Source organism: Gallinula chloropus (assembly GCF_964237585.1).
Source record: "Gallinula chloropus genome assembly, contig: HAP1_SCAFFOLD_51, whole genome shotgun sequence".
Taxonomy (NCBI): domain Eukaryota; kingdom Metazoa; phylum Chordata; class Aves; order Gruiformes; family Rallidae; genus Gallinula; species Gallinula chloropus.
Window position 1 is genome coordinate 945,276 of NW_028168423.1, and position 17,860 is coordinate 963,135.

General features: G+C 50.2%; 2 protein-coding genes across 2 annotated transcripts; one reads left to right on the plus strand and one right to left on the minus strand.

Annotated features, from left to right (window-relative positions):
* Positions 1–845: 845 nt before the first annotated feature.
* On the plus strand, positions 846–1,769 carry LOC311204472 (olfactory receptor 14A16-like; the record flags this gene model as incomplete). Its single annotated transcript, XM_084280895.1, has 1 exon — positions 846–1,769. One exon carries the CDS (start codon positions 846–848, stop codon positions 1,767–1,769), a length of 924 nt encoding a protein of 307 aa, XP_084137021.1.
* A 7,414-nt stretch (positions 1,770–9,183) lies between these two features.
* LOC311204470 (olfactory receptor 14A16-like) lies at positions 9,184–10,107 on the minus strand (the record flags this gene model as incomplete). The annotated part of the gene is made up of 1 exon (XM_084280893.1): positions 9,184–10,107. The coding sequence occupies one exon, from the start codon at positions 10,105–10,107 to the stop codon at positions 9,184–9,186; it is 924 nt and encodes a 307-aa protein (XP_084137019.1).
* Between the last annotated feature and the right edge of the window lie 7,753 nt (positions 10,108–17,860).

The following is a 17,860-nucleotide window of genomic DNA, read 5'->3' on the forward strand; positions in this document are numbered from 1 at the left end:
GTCCTTTCTGCTTTTGTCCCACCTTTACTTGGGTCTCTGAGCACGTCCCTTATTGTTGGAGCTGTGGACACTGTTCTGACCCTCACTTCAGGACCCCGATCTGTAGGACTGAGGATTTCCCAGGGGCTCTGCTGGGCTGCAGGCTGCCTCCCACAATGGCACTGCTCTCCCAGGGACTCTTGTGACCCAGAGAGGAGCCCCATGCAGGAGACATCTCTGCACACAGGCTGTGGCAATGCCACTCATCACCTGTGTGTGGGCAGCTGCACTGAGCCCTGTGTGTCCCTGGCTGGGAGTGGGGAGCTGAGATCCTCCTTGGGTGGGATGAGACTGCAGGAGGGCTTTGGAGCTCTGCCCTGCGAGACTGGATTCCTCAGCTCTCTGTGGGGTCCAGTTTCTTCTGACAGGAACAGTAGGGTGTGATCACAGAGCGTCCAGCACAGGGCAGCTGAGAGCAGGGCTGATGGACAGAGCAGCTCTCCCCACTCTGTACCCAGGGGAAGGTTTCACTGGCACTGCAGCAGCAATGTCAGGGAGCTCTGACAGGAGAAACACTCCTCAGTTCCTTCTTATCCACAGGGGATTTAGTCTGAGTTCAGGCCATGCTTCTATTTACTTACTGCTGCCAGGCAGGACTGAGTTCTGAAGAGCCCACAGCCAACCCTCCTCCCATCAGTGGCATGCTCAACTCAGCACAAAGCAGACCTCCCAGAAGGGATGAGCCAAATCTCTTCCTGAATACAGAGACTCAATGTGAAATGGAAACTGTTTCCCTCAGAGAAGAGTTCCCTAACTTCTCACTGCCTTTTCCACCTTGGACAGGTCTCCACACTTGGCAGCAGCAGATGTCCAACAGCAGCTCCATCAGCCAGTTCCTCCTCCTGGCCTTTGCACACACACGGGAGATGCAGCTCCTGCACTTCTGCCTCTTCCTGGGCATCTACCTGGCTGCTCTCCTGGGCAATGGCCTCATCATCATCACCATAGCCTGGGACCACCACCTCCACACCCCCATGTACTTCTTCCTCCTCAACCTCTCTGTTGTTGATCTTGCCTACATCTCCACCACTGTTCCCAAATCCATGGCCAATTACTTGTGGGACACCAGGGCCATTTCCTACAAAGGATGTGTGGCTCAACTCTTCTTCTTTGAATTTTTGATTGCAACAGAGTACTATATTCTCACTGTCATGGCCTATGACCGCTACATTGCCATCTGCCACCCCCTGCACTATGGGACCCTCCTGGGCAGCAGAGCTTGTGTCCACATGGCAGCAGCTGCCTGGGCCAGTGGGTTTCTCCATGCTGTGCTGCACACAGCCAACACATTTTCACTCCCCCTCTGCAAGGGCAATGCTGTTGACCAGTTCTTCTGTGAAATCCCCCAGATCCTCAAGCTCTCCTGCTCAGATGCCTACCTCAGGGAAACTGGACTCATTGTGGTCAGTGTCTGTTTAGGTTTTGGGTGTTTTGTGTTCATTGTGGTGTCCTATGTGCAGATCTTCAGGGCTGTGCTGAGGATCCCCTCACAGCAGGGACGGCACAAAGCCTTTTCCACCTGCCTCCCTCACCTGGCCGTGGTCTCCCTGTTTCTCAGTACTGCCGTGTTTTCCAACCTGAAGCCCCCCTCCATGTCCTCCCTATTTCTGGACTTGGTATTGTCATTGCTTTACTCAATGCTTCCACCAGCAGTGAACCCCCTCATCTACAGCATGAGGAACCAGGAGCTCAAGGATGCCATGTGGAAACTGAGGACTGGATGTTTCTAAGCAGCTCTTCTTCTGCACATTGCTGGCCATGGTAACTCATGTTAGGATCAATCTGTATCTAGTGGGTTTATTAGTTGTTGGGGTTTTTTTACTCTCAGTTTGTCTATGCTTTAATAAAATCACCCATGTTCATCCCATTCCTAATGCAGGTTCTCGTGGTGGTGTTTGACTCAGACATGGAAGCAGAAGAAATATTCACCTTCCACTCTACCTGCATTAAAGCCAGTCTGTCTCATTCATTTCCATCATTCAGGTGTTTCCACATCTCCTGATCATACAGCCATTCCTAAGGACATCTTTTCTGCATATCAGATGAATTTCAGCAGTTCTCAACAGTTTTCTACCTCCACATGCTCTTTGGTCATTCAGATGCTGCTCAGCTCTCTGGTTTATACTTTGAGCTCCAGAGAGTTGGAAAACATCTCGTCTTTCAGAAGTCCAATGAATTGTTCTATCAGATGATCAGGGTGTTGATAAGTGACCTTTCTATGTATCTGAATAAAACTGTCCTGGTAGAGAATCCCCTCTGAAAGCTGACCCCCTTCACATGCTGCTTGGCCGTAGCAGGCAGCTGAGGAGAGAGATTTCATGGTTATTAAACTGGATCTTGTTTAACTGCTGTTTGTTGTCAGAGAAATCTGTCTGTGCCTGTGAGCACAGATGATGGGAGGAAAAGTGTTGGGAGTCCCAGGAGGCCAGTGAGGGAACTGCTGGGCTTGGGGAAGAGCAAGGTTCTCCAGACAGGGTTGGGTCCCTAGAGACTGCTTTTCCTGCCTTTTCAGATCTCTGTAGGAGACAGATATCCATCACAGAATGCTGCTGTCACTTCTTCTATCAACTGAGCCATGGCAGAAAATACCTGAGACTGGAAAAAGGTCCTCCATGGGAAATTCCCTTTAAATCTTCATCAATAAGGACCTAACAATAATCCAGTTAGTTGTAGATTTCTTGAGTTTTTTAATGAAAGGGACTCTCTCTAAGAGTTTGTTCATGCTTGGGGGAAGAGGTGGGAATGAATAGAGAGAAAAGTAAATCAAAACCTAGACATTTTTTCTTACAGTTCCAGACCAATGAACCGCCAACATGCAAATTAATTCCACCCCAGCCAAAATAATGTCAGGAGAAGATCTTTTCTGATGGAAATGTTTCTGTTCATCAAATCCCAGAGTTTCTCAAGGTCTGTTTGCAGGGAAGCTCCACTTTGTTCACAGTTCATGTGTGCTTGGAGATGGCTCTCCAACTGCTGGTGCCTCCAAAAAAAATGACAGCCCTAGGTGTTAAAGAACCTGGGACTCTATTGCTGGACATTCAGCATGTTCGAGGGTCAATGAAGGTAGAGCCCAAAAATGACATCAGGTATTTTTCGGACTGTTCCTGTGGCTAGGAATGCCCTGAGGCCCAATCTTACTGGTGCTCCTAGTGCAGTATTTGGGAAGGGTTCAGGCCAGGAACATCTTTCATCCCTCGCACCTTTTGTTTGGGATCTGTTGCTGTACGTTTAACAAGGTCAAAGTTGGTCAATAGTACAGCCTGAAAATGACATCAGGCACTGTTAGGATGATTTCATTGTCTATGACAGCACTGAGCTGCAAGAGTACTGGGTCCTAAGGTTACTGGGCCTGCTAGTGGCCTACCCTGGGAGGCTTCAGGCCAGGAAGATTACTAGTCTCTTGTAACTTTTGTTTGGGAGCTAGTGATGGATGTTTAGCAGTTTCAAAACTAGAAGCTAGTAGAGCTGAAAACTGATGTCTAGCACTGTTATCACCATTCCATTGTCTAGAAAAGCCCTAAGCCCCAACATTACTGGGGCATCTTTTGGGCTCCCTGGGGAGGTTTCCAGGAAGAAGATCTTTAGGCCCTTGCACCTTTTGACTGGGAGCTATAGCTAGATGCTTAGCACTGCTGAAGGTGGATGCTGTTAGAGCCAGAAAATATCATCAGGTCTTGTTACGACCGTTCCCTTAGGCAAGGAAAGCCCTGATCCCCAAGGGTGCTGCGGCTCCTAGTGGGCTACCTAGGCAGGTTTCAGGTCAGGAACATCAGTCATCCTTTGAGCCTTTCATTTGTAAACTATTAGTTGACATTTAGCAGTTTTGAAGAGGGAGGCTGTTAGAGCCTGAAAATAACATCAGACAACGTTAGGACTGTTACCTTGGTAAGGATAGACCTGAGCCTCAAGGCTACTGGAGAATCTGGCGGGCTACCTACTGGGGTTTGAGGGCAGGAACATCTTTCAGCCCTCTAATTTTTCGGGGGTGGGGGTGGGGGGTGGGATATTTATTGCTGGGGGTTTAGCAGTTTTGAAGCTGGATGCTGTTAGAGTTAGAAAATGATGTCAGGCACTATTAGGACCATTCTGTTGTCTTTGAAAGATGTGAGCCCCAAGGCTACTGGGTCTGCTAGTGGGCTGCCTGGGGAGGTTTCAGGCCAGGAAGATTACTAGGCCCTCACAACTCTTGTTTGGGAGCTATTGCTGGATGTTGAGCAGGGTCAAATGTGGATGCTGGTAGCGTCTGAAAATGACATCGGGCACTGTTAGGACTGTTCTCCTAGCAAGCAAATCCCTGATTCCCAAGGTTACTAGGGTAGCTAGTTGGCTACCTGGGGAGGTTTCATTCCAAGGAACTTCCTCTGCTCCAGCTTGCACCCGTTGCCCCTTGTCCTATCACTGGCCATCACTGAGAAGAGCCTGGCTCTGTCCTCCTGATTCTCGCCCTTTATGTATTTCTAAACATGAATAAGGTCACCCCTCCCTCTCTTCTTCTCCAAGCTAAAGAGGCGCAGCTGCCTCAGCCTTTCCTCATAAGGAAGATGTTCTACTCCCTTAACCATCTTGCTGGCCCTGTGCTGGACTCCTTCAAGGAGTTCTCTGTCCTTCTTGAACTGAGGGGCCCAGAACTGGACACAACATTCCAGGTGCAGTCTCTCCAGGGCATAGGAGAGGGGGTAAAGGATCTCTCTTGACCTACAGATCACACACTTGCTAGTCCCTCGTAGTGGCACCCCAGGATGCCATTGGCCCTTGTAGCCGGGAGGGCACCTTGTTGGCTCATGGTCATGCTGCCCCCATGTCCCTCTCACCTCGGCTGCTCCCCAACAGGCCAGTCCCCAACCTATACTGGTAGATGGGGGTGTTCTTCCCCAGATGCAAGACACTACACTTGCCCTTGTTATTACTTCTCCTTGCAAGTAGTAGTGCCAAGAACAACTCCACATATACCAAAGAGTCGTGGGGGCAGACTAGAGCTGGAGAAGGATGTCTTTTGACCTACTAACCACACCCCTTCTAATACACCCCAGGATGCCATTGGCCTTGTTACCATGAGGGACATTGCTGGCTCATGGTCACCCTGCTGTCCACCAGGACCCCCAGGTCCCTCCCACCTACCCTGCTCTCCAACAGGCCAGTCCCCAACCTATACTGGTACCTGGGGTTGTTCTTCCCCCAATGCAAGACCCTACACTTGCCCTTATTAAATCTCACTAAACTTCTCCCCACAAGTAGGAATACCAAGAACAATTCCAAATATACAAAAGAGTTGTGAGGCAGTCACATTCCTGCCCTGCTGTCATGCACTGGGGAGCTGGAAGAAGCTTCGTGAAGTTTGACCCAAATGAAGTTAACCCGGATGAAGTTTGTGGGTTATACTGAACTCAGTGGGGATACAGACACTGGGGAAGGGGCTGCCATCTGGTGGGAAGACATGGAATGAAGAATGGGTAAGGTGAAGTGTGGGGTCTAGGAGCTGGGAAAGTATAATCCAAGAGTGCAGCACTGACTGGGATCCACCTGGCTGGAGAAGAGCTCTGAGGGAAGGTACATGGGGGTTCTTGTGAACAAGCAGCTCACTAGGAATAAACAGAGAAATGCTGAGGCAAACGACTCCCAGGTGCATCAGCACGGGTATCAACTGCAGACATAAAGAAGTCACTGTCCCACTCTACTCAACACTTGACAGGCCACGCCTGGGGTACTGGGTGAAGTTATGGCCAGGCTGAAGAAGGTCCAGAGAAGGGCCACAAAGATGACCCAAGGCCTGGGCAGCCTGCCATCTGAGGAAAGGCTGAGGGAGCTGCTTTTCTTCAGCCTTCAGAAAACAAGGACACCTCATCAATAGGTCCCAGTACTTAAAGACTCTCTACAAAGAAGGGAGAGACTCCTGTTTTTTGAAGGACTCACAAGAAATAGCTGAGCAATAATGGGTGCAAGTTCCTCCTGGAGACATTCCCACAGGACACAGGGAAAATGTTTTGCCCTGAGAACAAGCAGCCTTTGGCATAATCTCCCATGGGAAGTGATGGATTCCCCAACATCAGAGGTTTATAAGATTCAGTGAGATGGGGTGCAGGGCCAGCTGGTCTGTGTGGTGCTTTTCTGGAGACTGAGCGCTTGCCAAAAATTATTGGATCAAATGATCCTTCAGTTTCCTTCCTACCTGGTAGTCCGTGGCTGTATGATTCTATTAATATCATCACTGTCTTCCAGAAGCCTTCTGGAGAGGTTGAACCCTCCAATATTGACCCTCTGGCACCTGCAACTGTGGTTCTGTTCCAAGACAAAGAAGAGCAGGCTGCGAGAACATGAGGCTTCTACCAGTGGCCCACTCCTATGTCATTTAGAAAGCATCTCTTGGTTTTATTTTTGTATTTCTCATGTTCTTTAACACCTAGTGCTGTCATTTTATCAGAGGCACCACACGTTGGAGAGCCATCGGTAAGCACAGATTAACTGCACACAAAATGGAGCTTCCTTTCAATGAGGCCTTGAGCAACTCTGGGATTTGAGGAACAGGAACATCAAGAAGATTTCCCAACAGAAGAGATCTCCTCCTCCTGACCTGTAATTTTCAAGTTGGTGGCCCCCATATTTTGTGGTTTGTATTTGTCAGTCTAAATGAATGTGTTTGCTCTTTGCTGAGCAGAGCTGGAACAGCATCAAGGGCCTTTGTCTAATTCTGCTCCAGAAATGAGTCAACTGGGAGTGCACAATTGCCTGGGAGGGGACAGAACAGGCTCAGCTGACCATAACTGACCAAGGGGATTATCCTGACTACAGGAGTGAGCCCACTGTTGTGTTGCACTTGTTGTCTACAAGGGTGGCATAGATTTGGCTAGGATAGAGTTGTTTGTTCTTCTTACAGGCGGTGGAATGCCATGTTTGGGAGTTCAGATGAGAGCAGTGCTGATAACACAGGGATGGTTTGGTGGTTGCCAAGCAATCAAGGACTTTGGGGGTTGGACCCGATGATATCTCGAGGTCCCTTCCAACCCCTATGATTCTGTGATTCTGTGATTCTATGAGTTTTCAGTTGTTCATGCTCCCTGCAAAGGAGAAGGTGGGGGCTGCCCAGGGAGGTGGGAGGGGACAAACAAAGGTCAGGAGACCCGACCTGGCCAAAGAGTGTATGCCATCCAATTATGTCATGCTCAGGTAAGGACAGAAGCCGGTGAGGATAGGATCCTGCAGATCCAGGATGTGTATTTTTGGGGACTGAGCAGCTTCAGGACAGCTCTGAGATGTATGGCCAGAGCTGTGCAATTTGGTGAGAAACTGCATTGTACATCAACAGTTTGTGTCTCTCTGCTGTCCCAGTAAACTGTCCGTATCCCAACCTGCAAGGTTTGGGGTTTTTGGTTTCCTTTACCCTCCCTTCTTCCCCCTGCCCACAATCCCCCCCTACACACACATCCTCTTAGAGAGAGAGAGCGGCTGCGTGGTGCTCGGCTCTTGGCTGGGGTGAAACCATGACAAAAGGTTCCAGCACAACACCCACACATCAAGGCAGCGCAGACATGATGAGTGGATAACCACCCACAAGGAGAAGAATTTGGGCATTGCAGGGGCTGCCATAGCAGCCAGAGGTGCTGAAGAGGAATCTGGCCGTGAGCACATTGGGCTGCACAAGACTGGTCCATCTGGACTCAGCACTGCTGAGGCCACCTCTGGAGCAGTCAGTCCCAGTGTGGGGCTCCTCCAGTCTAAGGAATGAGGAGGAACACGTATGTGGTCAGAGAAAGTCTGGCAAGATACAGTTAGGGGTCTTGTGTGGAGAGGCTGAGAGACCCGGGCTTCTTTAGCCTGGAGAAGGGGAGGCTGGGGGAAGCCGTCTTTGTGCTACAGGGAAAGAACATAAGAAAGGAAGTCCACATGAAACTGTGGCTCTGAAGGTCAGAGTGGACATGAGGATGAAGAAATGTCATTCTGAGGGTAATGCTGTGGTGCAAGAAGTCACTGGGAGGAAGTGTGGATGAGCTGGTGGCTTTCTGCTTGTGGGAACAGCTTGTCTGGTGGGTGAGAAATCACTATATGCAGGGACATAGTGTGGTGAGAAAAGGGTAGGGAAGGGCCTGCAGCCTACAGGAAAACTTGCACAGGTGTGGGGCAGTGTGTCATGGGTTGTGGTGCAGATGGCCATGGGTGCGAGCCAGGCTACATGGGTCTGATAGAAATGAGATTTTGGCTCCCTCCTCTATGGCTGAGGTCCCTGCCACAGAGGCATCAAAGGTGCCACACTGTCCTCACAGCCATGGAGCATCCTTGTACCCACCACAGGGGAGGCCACCATGTGTCATACCACTCTCCTTCCCTTGGCATCACACTCCCCACATCATAAAGGAAGAACCATCCAACACAGGCGAGGGTGAGGATCTCCCCGCCCAGTGGCTGGGGGTCAGCACTGGCATTGCTGCTTCATCAGACCAAGCCAGGTTGTCCTCAGCATCAGAGCTGCCTGTGCTTTTCCTGGGTTTGTCCTCATGGCCTCCAGCAGTCTGCTGTAATGAGCCCAATAGGAGCAGACAAATTTCTCTGACAACAGACAGCAGTTAATCATGACCCTTCTTAATAAACATGAAATCTCTCCTCAGCTGCCTGCTACGGCCAAGCAGCGTGTGAAGGGGGTCAGCTTTCAGAGGAGGTTCTCTCCAAGAACAGTCCTTGATGGACCAAAGAGCAAGCAGAGGTGGAAAACAGTGATGAAACTGAAGTGGATATGCCCAGCTAGTCTGCTGAAAAGATGTCCTTAGGCCTGGCTGTGTCATCAGGAGAGGTGGAAACACCTGAATGCTGAGGAACATGAAAGAGACAGACTACCAGACTAATGTAGGTACAAGGGAAGGTGAGTATTTCTTATGCCTGCATCAGTAAATTGTATCTAAATGTATGAAATAATTGTGGCCCTTTGCAAGCAAACAAGATACAAAGAGAGCAGAGCTCATCACTACGCAGTGTCTCAGTACAAGATCTGGAGATACGTCACAAGGAGTGGTAGGAATGTGGCCCATGTTAATATAGCTTAGACAAAACAGACTGAAAAGAAAATAAAACAACTAAAAACCTACTAAATACAAACAGGTCCTAACGAGAGTTACATGGCCAGTGATATACAAATGAAGATGGGCAGTATATTGCTGCTTAAAAACATCCAGTCCTCAGTTTCCACATGGCATCCTTGAGCTCCTGGTTCCTCATGCTGTAGATGAGGGGGTTCACTGCTGGTGGAACCACCGAGTACAGAAATGCCAATACCAGGTCCAGAAATAGGGAGGAGATGGAAGGGGGCTTCAGGTAGGCAAAGAAGGCAGTGCTGACAAACAGGGAGACCACGGCCAGGTGAGGGAGGCAGGTGGAAAAGGCTTTGTGCCGTCCCTGCTGTGAGGGGATCCTCAGCACAGCCCTGAAGATCTGCACATAGGACACCACAATGAACACAAAACACACAAAAGCTAAAAAAGCACTGACCACAATGAGTCCAGTTTCCCTGAGGTAGGCATCTGAGCAGGAGAGCTTGAGGATCTGGGGGATTTCACAGAAGAACTGGTCAACAGCATTGCCATGGCAGAGGGGGAGTGAAAATGTATTGGCTGTGTGCAGCACAGCATGGAGAAACCCACTGGCCCAGGCAGCTGCTGCCATGTGGACACAAGCTCTGCTGCCCAGGAGGGTCCCGTAGTGCAGGGGGTGGCAGATGGCAACGTAGCGGTCATAGGCCATGACAGTGAGGAGAAAGTGCTCTGTGACAATCAAGAATAAAAAGAAAAGTTGTTGAGCCAGACATCCTGTGTAGGAAATGGCCCTGGTGTCCCACAAGAAATTGGCCATGGATTTGGGAACAGTGGTAGAGATGTAGGCAAGATCAACAACAGAGAGGTTGAGGAGGAAGAAGTACATGGGGGTGTGGAGGTGGTGGTCCCAGGCTATGGTGATGATGATGAGGCCATTGCCCAGGAGGGCAGCCAGGTAGATGCCCAGGAAGAGGCAGAAGTGCAGGAGCTGCAGCTCCCGTGTGTCTGCAAAGGCCAGGAGGAGGAACTGGCTGATGGAGCTGCTGTTGGACATCTGCTGGGATCCAGTGTGGAGACCTGTCAAAGAATAAAAAGGTAGTGAGAATTTAGGGAACAATTCTTTGAGGGAAACAGTTTCAAATTCACAATAACTCCCTGTATTCAGGAAGCCTTTTGGCAGGTTCCTTTTGGCAGGTCTCTTTTGTGCTAGCTTGAGCGTGTCACTGATGGGAGGAGGGTTGGCTGTGGGCTCTGGAGAACTCAGTCCTGCCTGGCAGCAGTCAGTAAATAGAAGGATGGCCTGAACTCAGACTAAATCCCCTGTGGATAGGAAGGAGCTGAGGAGTGTTTCTTCTGTCAGAACTGCCTGACATTGCTGCTGCAGTGCCAGTGAAACCTTCCCCTGGGTACAGAGTGGGGAGAGCTGCTCTGTCCATCAGCCCTGCTCTCAGCTGCCCTGTGCTGGACGCTCTGTGATCACACCCTGCTGTTCCCTGCAGAAGAAACTGGACCCCACAGAGAGCTGAGGAATCCAGTCTCGCAGGGCAGAGCTCCAAAGCCCTCCTGCAGTCTCATCCCACCCAAGGAGGATCTCAGCTCCCCACTCCCAGCCAGGGACACACAGGGCTCAGTGCAGCTGCCCACACACAGGTGATGAGTGGCATTGCCACAGCCTCTGTGCCGAGATGTTTCCTGTATGGGGCTCCTCTCTGGGTCACAAGAGTCCCTGGGAGAGCGGTGCCATTGTGGGAGGCAGCCTGCAGCCCAGCAGGAGCTGCCTGGAATTCCTCAGTCTTACAAATTGGAGTCCTGAAGTGAGGGTCAGCTCAGTGGCTGCCCCACCAGATCTCCAGGTAATGCTGGGACGCAGACAGCAAGGACAGGAGGGTAAACATTGAGAAATGTTCTAGTCAAGGCTGCAAGGACAGGGACAGACAGAAAGGCACTCAGGGGTTTTTCCTCATGTGGGTTATGTAGTCAAGCAGAAGACTGAGCCTGAAACACTGGAACTCTGGGTGCTGACTCGATGCTGTGTGGCAGAAACCTGGTGGTTGCTGTGGGAAAGTTTCAGCACTGCTGGGGATGTCAGGGATGTCTCAAATCCCCACTGACAGGGCATTACTGGGAGCAGATCCTTCTCCCTCCCTGACAATGTCCGTGCTGTCTGGAACTGTCACTGCACCTGCTGCTCTCTGCTCATGTCGCCTCCTGCTCTGTGCTCACAGACCTCATCCAACCTGCCCTGTGCTCAGCTCTGCTCTGCAGACCCCTCCTGGCATCAGGGCACTGCCCCAGGGAACCTCTGTGTGTGCAGGGCTCAGCCCAGGCTCCGACATCTCCATGAGAATCAAGTTTTCACTGCATATTCTCAAGGGGAGAAATAAGTTCTCATCTACTACACTCAGCACAGCCCACAGGAGAGGAAAAGTCAAAGCAAAGACTCTGCCTTTAGAGAAATACTCTCTTTGCAATTTCTCAAGAATCAGCTCTGGCTGGGAGCAAAGCTGACCCAGGCAGCACTTTCTTACAGCAGAAGGACCTTACGTTGCCCAGAGGTGCTGTCTATATCCCTGTGGAAAGCCCAGCAGGCAGGCTGAGTGCTGACCCTGGCAGCAGCAGAGTCCCTGCCACAGCACACAGACCCCAGGGTCACAGGACCCTGCTCACAAGGACAGCCCTGGGCACCCCTCAGCCATGCCCAGGAGAAGACAGCTGTCCTGCCCTGTCCCTCTGATGGGGCTCAAGGGCATCCCTACCAGGCAGCACTTTCTGGTCATAGAGACAACCTGTCCTCCTGACAGACCCCACACACTGTCCCATGTCCCAGCTTTAGGAGATCCCTCCAGGAACAGAACCTGTATTGCCCTGCACCCACAGACATACCAGGCAGAGTGATGTGGAGATTTCTCCTCCAGTGAGCTCTCAGCATCCATCAGCTCTCTCAGCCTCACAGGTCTCCCCTCGGTGCCTACAGGCAGTGTCCCCAGCCCTGTGTGCTTGGCAGAGGAGCTGCTCCTGGGCAGAGCTGTCTCTCTGCAGTGCTGCCAGGTTGCCATGAGCTCCCTCCATCCCAGGAGCCTCTCCCAGGTAAGCAGTATAAGACCAGTTCTTCTAGACTCCCTCCTGGTGCCTCAGGCCTCATGGGGATCATTCTGTGATCTCATCTCTGATGTTTCCTCCCTCAGCTGGGGAGAAATCCTTCTGTCCAGCAGAGTCTTTTCTCCTGATCAAACCAGAGCTGGGCAGAAGAATTAACTTTCCTTGTCTCCCCATGAGACAGGACTCCCAGGCCTGGGACAGGGAGGGGACTCTTTCCTCCTGTGAAAGGAAGGGCTTTAGGTGAGCATTTGGGCATTTCTCAGGGTTTCCCAGGAACAAAATCAGGAAAAACAAATCTACAAAGCTCTGCTCTGCATTTGGGAGAATTGGAAACCACAATCTTATCAAGATCCTAGATATGAAAAAAGATAGACCTGCTGCTGCAAGGACAAACTGACACCTAGGAGGTCACATCAGAGCCCCATAATGCCAGTGAAGAGATCCTGACGTTCTCACTGCCTTGTTCTCCTTGCATAGGGCTTCATGCAAAGAGGCAGAGAATGTGCCATGGCAGCTTCATGCCCCACTTCCTCCTCCTGCCCTTGGCAGACACAGGGGAGCTGCAGCGGGTTTCTCAGTGCTGTGCTGCACACGGCCAAGACATGTTCCCTACTCCTCTGCAAGGGCAATGCTGGTGACCAGATCTTCTGTGAAATCCCCCAGATCCTCAGCCTCACCTGCTTAGATGCCTACCCCAGGGAGATTGGTTTTTTTTGTATTTAGTACTTGTTTAAATTTGTGATGTTTTATGGAACATTGTGGGAGGTTTCAGGCCAGGAACCTCTTTAGACCCTTTCTCTTTTTGTTTGGGAGCTATTGCTGGACATTTAGCAGTTTCTAAGTTTGACCCTGGTAGAGTCGGAATTAGATGTCAGTCAAATTTAGGACCATTCCTGTGGCTAGGAATGCCCTGATCCGAAGGGTAACCTGGTCAGCTGGTGGGCTACCCTGGGAGGTTTCAGGCCAGTAACATCTTTCAGCGCTTACACAGTTTGGAACTCTTGTGAGAGGTTTATAATTTTGGAAGCTGGATGCTGATATAACCTGAAAGTGATGTCAGGCACTGTTAGGACTGTTCCTGTGGAAAGGAAAAGCCTGAGCTTCAAGGTTACTGGTGCTGCTACTGTGCTACCTGCAGAAGTTTCAGGCCAGGAACATCTTTCAGATCTCACACCTTTTTTTGGGAGCTATTGCTGGACATTTAGCAGCGTTGAAGTAGAACGCAGGTAGAGTCAGAAAGTGATGTCAGGCACTGTTAAGACGGTTCCCTTAAAAGGAGTGCTCTGAGCCCCGTAGATATTGGGCCTGGGAGTGTGCTACTTTGGGAGGTATGAGGTCAGGAACATTTTTCAGCCTTTGTACCTTTAGTTTGGGAGCTGTTGCTGGGCGTTTATCACTTTTGACAGTGGGTGCTGGTAAATCTGCAAAATGACATCAGAGGCTGTTAAGACCTTTCCCTTTCAAAGACAGTCCTGAGCTCGAAGGTTACTGGAACTTCTAGTGGGCTACCTGGGGAGGTTTCAGCCCAGTAAGATCCTTAATCCCTCACAAATTTTGATTGGGTGCTATTGCTGGGTATTTAACATTTTGAAACTTGATGCTGATAGAGACAGAAAATGATGTCAGGCAGTGTTAGGACCGTTGCCTTGGCTAGGAATGCCCTGAGCCTCAAGGTTTGCTGCACTGCTAGTCTACTACCTGGGGAGGTTTCAGGCCAGAAACATCTTTCATCCCTCACACCTTTTTTCTGGGGGCTCGTACTTGACGTTTGGCATTTTTGAAGTTGGACGCGGGTAGAGCCCGAAAATGACACCAGGCTCTCTGCAGACCATTCCCTCAGCTTTGGAAGCTCTGAGCCCCGAAGTTACTGGGGCTGATCCCCCTGCCAGAGGAAGTTTAGGGCTCCCCAGTTATTTCAGCTCTCAAACCTTCTGTTTGGGAGTTATTACTGGATGCTTAGCATTTTTGAATGTGGACAGTGGTAGAGCCAGAAAATGATGTCTGGTATTATAGGACCATTCCCTTGGCTAGGAATGCCCTTCCCCACAAGGTTCCCTGGGCTCCGTGTGGGCTACCTGGGGAGGTTTCAGCCCAGGAACATCATTCAGCCTTCACAGATTTATTTAGGAACTATTGATGTATGATTAGAATTTTCACAGGAGGACACTAGTAGAGCCACAAAATGATTTCAGGAACTCTTAGCTCCATTCCCTTGGCTTGGAAAGCCCTGACTCCCAAGGTTACTGGGGCTGCTAGAGGACTACCTGGAGAGTTTTCTGGCCAGGAAGCTTTTTCAGCCCTTGCATGTTTTGTTTGCAACCTACAATGAAGGTGGGAGATTCCCCATGACCCTCCTTTTGTTATTAATGTATTTATAGAATACATTAATATTATATGGGACAGAGAGAATCTCCCACCTTTATTGGATCCAGGGGGGAACAACTGTGATGGATGATGAAGAAAAGGCTGATGCACTGAATGCCTTTTTTACCTCAATCTTTAGCGGTAAGACCAGTTGTCTCTCCATTCCCAAACCCCGGAGTGGAAAGATGGGGACAGGAAGTAGACTGAGGCCCCTCTTAGATCTGCAAAGGTCAATGGATCTGGATGGGACACACCCGAAAGCACTGAGGGAGCTGGCACAAATGCTCCCCAAGCCACTTTCCCTTATTTACCAGCAGTCCTGGCTGACCAGGGTGGTTCCACCTGACTGGAAACTGGCACATGTGACACCCATCTACAAGGAGGGACTGAAGGAGGACCCAGGGAACTACAGGCCTGTCAGCCTGACCTCAGTGCTGGGGAAGGAGATGGAACTAATGATCTTGAGTACCATCATGCAGCACATGCAGCACACTCAGGTGATCAGACCCAGTGAGCATGGGTTTAGAATGTGCTTGAGGAAGCTGATCTCCTTCTATTAAAAGATGACCTGCTTAGTGGAGGAGGGGAAGGCTGTGGATGTGGTCAACCTGGACTTCAGTGAACCCTTCATCACTGCCTCCCACAGCATCCTGCTGGAGAAACTCGTTGCTCATGGGTTCGATGGGTATACTCTGTGCTGGGTTAGAAACTGGCTGAAGGCCGGGCCCAAAGAGTTGTGGTGAACAGAGTTGAGATGAGAGGAAATGGTTTCAAATTGCTCCAGGGTAGATTTATTTCTCATATCAGGAAGAATTTCTTTACTGAAAGGGTAGTCAAGTGTTGGAACAGGCTGCCCAGGACAGTGGTGTAGTCACCATCCCTGTTGGTATTTCAAAAGGCGTGGGCCTTGTTCGTTCTAGTTTGTCTAAGCTGTAATAACATGGGCCACAGTCATCCCATTCCTCATGCAGTATCTCCAGGCCTTGTGTGACCCTGACACTATGGAATGACAAGCTGTGCTCTCTTTGTATCCTGTCTGCCTGAAAAGGGCCACAAGTTTTTCTTTCTTTTTTTTTTTTTTTTTTTTAAGCTTTTATAGGCAATTTACAAGCACATCTTCATCAGCTGAACCACTTGACTACTTGAATCACTCCTCAACTTGGGAATTTCCAGGAAGTGTCATACTCACCTTCCCCTGTGCCTGCATTACCCCCGGTCTGTCTCTTCATCTCCCTCATTATTGAGGTGTTTCTACCTCTCCTGGTGATACGGCCATGCCCAAGGACATCTTCTCCAGAGTACTCCTACGTATGCACTTCACTTTGCTGAAAGGTTTCCACCTCCACTTCCTCTTTGGTCATTCAGAAGCCAATAAACATTGAGCTTCAGAGAGTTGGAAAACATCTCATCTTCCAGAAGTCTAATGAACTGTTCTGTCAGAAATTCAGGGTGTTGATAAGTGACATTTCTATTTGTCTGAATAAAACTGTTCTGGGGGAGAATCTCCTCTGAAAGCTGACCCCCTTCACACGCTGCTTGGCCGTAGCAGGCAGCTGAGGAGAGAGATTTCATGGGTATTAAACTGTGTCATGTTTAACTGCTGTTTGTTGTCAGAGAAATCTGTCTGTGCCTGTGAGCAGAGATGTTGCCAGGAAAAGTGTTGGGAGTCCCAGGAGGCCAGTGAGGGAACTGCTGGGCTTGGGGAAGAGCAAGGTTCTCCATGCAGGGCTGGATCTCAAGAGACTGCTTTTCCTGCCTGTCCAGAACTATTTAGGAGACCTCTGGTCCAGCATCCATTTCACAATGCTGTTGAACATCTTCCATGAAATGAAAAATGACAGAAACTTTTTTTTTCTACGAAAAATTCCTCCATTGTGAAATTACTGTGATTGTTTCATCACCCAACTAAAACCTCGCCAATTACTTATAGAAGCCTTAATTTTTGAAAGAAAATTACATCAATAGACATGCTTGTAAGGGCTTTCTGGATGTTAATGAGCCCCATGGTGTCTCCGGTGAGTCCAGAGACCTCAGATACCAAGAGGACAGTGAAGAAACTTCTCAAGAGGTTCAAGTTAGGAGCAATGCCCAAAGTACCTTGAAGCACTAACAGGCCCCACTGGGAGCCATTCCTGACAAAGCCTCCCCATGGGCTCGTTAGAGCAGACAAATGGAGGCCATGAGGACAAACCCAGACAAAGCACAGGCAGCTCTGATGCTGAGGACATCCTGGCTTGGTCTGATGAAGCAGAAATGCCAAGAGCTGTGTCCCAGCCCCTGGGCAGGGAGATCCTGACCCTCACCCGTGTCTCAGGTCTCTTCCTTGGAATGTGGGCAGTGTGACACCAAGGGAAGGAAAGGGGTATGACACATGGTGGCCACCCCTGGGGTGGGTGCAAGAAGGCAACCATACTCCATGGCCATGAAGAAAATGTGTCAGGAGAGAAAACTGGTTTTCTGGGGTCCTAGGAGTGTGGGGTTTGGGGATTAAAGCTGGGGGTTGGGACAAAAGGCATTTAGTTTGGTCATCCATTTCTTCCCCAACAATCATTGACTCAGGTAACTGCCCAGTGTGGCTTGTGAGCTTTTAAAAACTCTTTCAAAAGCCCATTAGTTCTCCCCACTATTCCATTACCCTGGGGGTAACACGGGGTGTAAAATACCCACCTGACTCCTCCTTCCTTGGCCCACTCCTGCCCCTTGGCAGCAGTGACATGACTGCCCTGGGCTGACTGAACAGACTGGGGGTTGGCAGAAAGCGAAACCAGTTTGTCAGGGCCCGCCCTGGATGTTCTCCTGCTGCTCCTGGAAATGCCTGGGCTTGGACTAGGCCAGAAATGATTTCCACTCCCACTAATGATATTGTTTCCCCTCTGCCTTTCCAAGGGCTCCAATGGAGTCGATGTGCCAGGCCTCCCAAAGGGTCTTTTTCTCTCTCAGCTGGAGGGGGGTCTCTTCCATGGGGTGCCGCTCTCACCGCAGGCAGCATTGTTCACAGGCCCAGAGCCAGGTGGGGCAAGCTTCCCAGTGACAGGCCACCCCCTGGCATGTGCCTCCCTGTGGGAATCCTTGGATCCTGCCTGGCCACGTTTCACATGCAGCCATTCCAGGAGCCTGTCCCAATGTCCTCTGAGCTGGTCCTCTTTCTGCAGAGGGGCAATTCTGGCCAGTTCCTCTGAGCTGAGGGAGCTGGGCCTCGTTACCTTGGAGAAGAGGAGACTGAGGGATTCAGGTCAATGGGTAAAACCTGGAGCAGAGGAAGTTCCATGTGAATGTCAGAAGAAACTCTTTCACTGTGAGGGTGACAGAGCCCTGGGACAGACTGCTCAGAGAGGTTGTGGAGT